Genomic DNA, 5220 nt, shown 5'->3' on the forward strand with positions numbered 1-5220 from the left:
ATTTTAGAACATGAATTATTAGCATAAACATGGTTTGTTAATTAACATTGGTAGCCTTACCTGATTTTTGAAAAAAAAATGACATCTCTTTTTGAGGACTCTGGAGGTGAATTGCTACCCTTGAAATGGTCAAACGGCTGCTTCTACCCAACCCTGGGTAGGACTGGAACTGGGCGGGCTGGGCCGGGCCACACCCCTACCCGAGTCCGGCCCGTAATTTTTCTATGGGCTTCGGGCCGGGCTTCGGCCCGAAAATTTTTCAAAACATGAGGCCCGAGCCCGGCCCGGGCCCAAACCCGAGCCTGGCCCGGGCCCAATCGGGCCGGCCCTAACCTAATCGGCCTGGCCCGAACTTAATCGGGCCGGCCTTTACCTTGTGTGACGGAGCATCTCGCTGGTAACATGCAGAATTTGTGTGAGCAGAAAAAGCAATAGCCCGACGCACTACTTGAGATAGGAGGGAAGCAATGCGATTGAAAACTTTGTGGCCAAGCTATGTATGCCAAGACTACCTTCTGTCCGTTCCCTTCTGAAGTTGCCATATAATCAAGTAACGCTGGCAAGGAATTCGGACAATAAGCTAGCCTGCACATAGAACAAAGCCTCTACCAGCATTCCTGAGCAACAACACAGGTCACAATAATATGCTGAAGATCTTCAATTTGCTTAGGACATAGATCACAATGTTGCTCTGATACCACTAGTCCACAACGAGCTAAATAAGCCTTACAGGGCATCCGATTTCACAAAAGCTGCCACCAAAATAATTTGACTAGAGGCAAAACTTGTAACTTCCAAATCCAGGAAAAGGTTAAAGATGCAGTAAAATGAGAATGATAGGAAAGCTGGGCCATATCATGCAAAGTCACAGCACGCAATTTTGGGTTGCCCCAAACAAGAGCTCATGTGCAAAAGGAATAGCACAAATTTGTGTCATTGTATCAGCTGAAAACAAGGAAGCAAGAAGTGGCACATTCCATGTCCAAGAGGGAGTAATAAGGTCAGCAACCTGCATATCAGGACATTGGGAATTCATATTAAGATAAGTAGGTGATGCTATCAATGGAACAGTAGAAAGCCAAGGGTGTGTATAGACATTAACATGGGCTGCTAAACCAAGCATTCATTGGAACTGAAAACGCACATGAGGGCTGAGTGAAGATTGGAACCTGTAAAGAAACCATCAATCTTTCTAAGGATTGGATATAGATGATAGATCTGGATTACTGAATATGTATTCAGATCCGAGACCTAAATCCAATCCATTACTAGCACTAACAAAAGCATTCAAATCTGAAACAAATAATTTGTCTTAAAACAATGATGAACAACTTAACATCACAATAATTGACATCAACGATTATATAGTGACATAGGAAGGTATTACAATGTTTGTATCACTATTCTATATTTACTAAAATTCTTTCTGAAATGAAGTTCATTCTGCAGATCCCAGATAAAACTACATAATGCAGTTCCTACTTGCTGAAAAATATAAAACAATGGCAGTATCAAAACATTCACATATTCCTACCATCTGAAGCAGCTATAATAAAGAAGAACAGGAGGTAGCAGACCAAAGAGCTTCAGCATGTTTTATGTGCACCCAGTCCTTCAGGAACCCATTAACTACAAATTATGTTCATTACCAGAATATTTCAATTCTCAAGCACAAGAAATCAAATTGCTGAATTGTAAGAAATTACTTGAATTGTAAGAAATTACTTGGCCACCAAACTACTACTACAAATATTGGAAAAATAAAAACAAGCAAACAATTTTTGAACGATAAAGATAGCCTTAGAAGCTATGATTACAGCTTGCTTAAGAAAATTCTGTTGCAAACTTGCACTGACAGTGGTACAAGTTAGAGGCAAGAAAAGGACAGGTTCCTAAATTCCTCTCTCTGAAGGAAGTAACTTTTAAAGAATCCCAAGTAAGTAGCAATTTGAACAAAATCTGCATGTAGATCTCCTTGTTAGTACAGTCTTCTTTCCCTAATTTTTCCACTACAGTCTTCCTGCAAAATAACAGCCAATTCATATGGAATAGCCTCATTAGTGCCCAAAGAAAAATCTGTTTATTGAGCTGATTTGGCAATGAGATCAATCATTAGTGCCCATCTCGTTTGACACTTGTCACACACCAATTTTTAATTAAAAGAAAGAGATTGATGAGCTTATACCAAAATACAAGAAGCAACCTCCATCTTCATTCATTCATCGTCATCAAAATCTGTATTTAAAATAAACTAAATAATTAAAAGATGAAGAAATTTAAATATGAAAATCTGTAACTTCATATAGATTAAAATAAATTTTAAAGATGCTTATATAATATTACATCTATGTTCCAACTTTACTGCTTGGCTTGCTCTGAGGTGCCATCATCCGCAATTAAGCTACTTGTAACTGTTAACATATATATCAATTATAAATTTTTAAAATATAAATACTATAAGTAAATAAAAAATATAATATAAATTTAAAATATTTATATACCTTTATCATATTCTTCACGAAGCCAATCTTGAGTACAAACTAAGACCTCAACAGTAGATGGGCTCAATGAACTCCGATACTGATCTACAACTCTACCGCCAGTACTGAATGCCGATTCTGATGAAACAGTAGAGACTGGAATAGCGAGAATGTCTCTTGCCATTCTCGATAATATAGGATAGATTGCTGCATTGCTCTTCCACCATGTCAAGATATCAAACTGTTTGTCTCTCAAATCAGAAAGTACATCATCATCCAAATAACTATCTAGCTCTGATCTCTTTGGCCTTTTCGAAGAACTTTGATTTCTAAACTGAACAAAATCCATGCCAAATTTTATTTTACTCAAATTAAAAGTAGAAACTAAATTTATATCCTTTTGTCCATCAAAACCAGCTGCTAGCTCACTTGAACCTATAGAAGACTGCATCTGCACTCTTGTTGCATCTGCATACTCATTATAAAATTTATAAAGACAAGCACGAATATCATCAATCTTCTTCTTGCTCTCTTCTGCATCAAATGTCATTTGATAACAAAACTCTATAAATATCAACTTTGACCTCGGATCCAAAATAGAAGCAACGACCAATAAAATATTGCACTGAGACCAATATTTGTTGAACTTCTTTTGCGTCTCATTTGTTAACTGCTTTAGTATATCATAATTATAATTGGTATCAACATTCTCATTCATCAATAAAGCCCTAATTCTCCAAACTTCTTTTATGTAGAAATTAGATGTGAGATACTTGTAACCAGAAAATACTTTAGTGGCATCTAGAAAGCCTTCTAAAAATTTAAGAATTACATCAGCTTGTTTCCATTCATCGTTGCTAGGACATATGCATGAATGCTCAGTTGCATATCTAATAAAAATATCTTTATAAGTAATTGCATCAGTCAACATTTCATAAGTGGAATTCCATCTTGTAGCAACATCCAAATTAAGCCCTTTTTTAATAGGAAGTCTCATATGTTGTGCAATTTCATTAAATCCTTGCATTCGAGATGGAGATGCAGATACATATCTAATAATCTCTCTTATGCATTCAATAGCTTCATGAATTATTTTCATCCCATCTTGAACCATAATGTTTAATATATGTGCACAGCATCTAATATGACTATACTCCCCATTAAATAACATTCCGTAAGAAAAATGATCTTGAATCCTTCTAATTACAGCATCATTTGTGGAGCAATTATCTAAAGTAATAGCACATATTTTAGAATCTAGTTCCCATTCAAGAAGACACTTTCCAATAGCATCTTCAATTGCAAAACTTGTATGAGGGTATGGTAGTTTCTTAAAACTAATTATCTTCTTATGCAGAATAAAGTCAGAATCAATATAATGTGCCGTGAGAGAAATATAACCAATTTTCTGATTTGATGTCCAAATATCAGTAGTGAAACTAACCCGAGAACTTAATTTCTTAAATGTATCAAATAATTTTTTCCTTTCTGCTTGGTATAAAGCTATACAGTCATTTCTTACTGTCTTACGACCAATAATATTAAATAATGGCTGAACAGATCTCATAAAATCTGAAAAAACAGGATGCTCAATAACACGAAATGGAAGCTCGGCACATATGATAAATTTTGCAAGTAATTTTCTGCTCTCTTCTTGATTGAATTTAAAAGACTTCACCGAATCTTTTGAACTTGCTACTATCAACATTTGATTAACTGGATTCTTTTGATATTTCTTGCAAACATTTTCAAGATGCCGTTTAAGATGACTTGTTCCTCCTTTCATACTACCACTTAACATCTTTTTACAATATTTGCATATAGCTATTGATCCATCAGATTTTTTTTTCCTCGATAAAATGAGTCCATACCCAAGATCTTTTCTTAGAATTTTTGTCACAATCAATTTCAGAATTATCTTCATTTTTGTCACCTTCGTTCCTTATATGTTCCATAGTCTCATTTTCACCAATTTTAGATTCAGACATCAGTACAACAATCTGCATAAATAATATTATAAATTACTCAAAAGAACCATTTAATATCAAATTACAGTATAAATCAAAAACTATCAAAATAAAAAATCCAATAGAAAAAGCATCATAAACCGATCAACCAATACTTAATACCACTATAGCAGCACGTGGCTAAAAGAGAATATAAAATTTATGGTGCCTGATATCAGTCAAAAATCTAAAAGATTAGATGAAACATTGAAACATAATGAGGATTTCAACGAAAAATAAAAATTTGTGGGTAAATGTAACATTACTTTAGATTCTCATGTAGCATTGACAATGATTTAGTGATTTCCTATGATGAACTCTCATAGCAAATGTAACAATCATTATGCTTCAATAGGATAGATCATTTACTTATAATTCAAAATAGCAATGAATAGCTCACCCAGTCCTGCCTCACTTGCATTCTATGGCTTCTTAATTTTTTATATCCACAGGCTGACCCTCCAATCTATCCAGAAACCGATCTTTTTTATCCAAAGTTCAGGTGAAATGAACAACCATTGTAATTGTTAAAAAAATAAATAAATAAAATAAAAACAGTAATACTAAAGGCTAGCCAATTTGAGAGAGCCATGAAGGCCACCATATCCAGCACTTCTATAAATTTTATGATCCTAAAATTATCTCTAATTAGTAGAATCTCTTTTCTTCCTAGTACCACCCAAATATGGGTATTGCTTGAATAATTTCTAATGCCATCCCCATCCAAGAGTAAA

General features: G+C 34.7%; 1 protein-coding gene across 1 annotated transcript; it reads right to left on the bottom strand.

Moving 5' to 3' along the window:
• Positions 1 to 2493: 2493 nt before the first annotated feature.
• LOC140854352 (zinc finger BED domain-containing protein RICESLEEPER 2-like) lies at positions 2494 to 4468 on the bottom strand. Its single transcript, XM_073250206.1, is given in 2 exon segments — positions 2494 to 4326; positions 4328 to 4468. Coding segments are annotated over 2 exon segments (1974 nt in total).
• Between the last annotated feature and the right edge of the window lie 752 nt (positions 4469 to 5220).

The sequence above is a fragment of the Elaeis guineensis genome, chromosome 16, assembly GCF_000442705.2.
Source record: "Elaeis guineensis isolate ETL-2024a chromosome 16, EG11, whole genome shotgun sequence".
NCBI classification, from domain to species: domain Eukaryota; kingdom Viridiplantae; phylum Streptophyta; class Magnoliopsida; order Arecales; family Arecaceae; genus Elaeis; species Elaeis guineensis.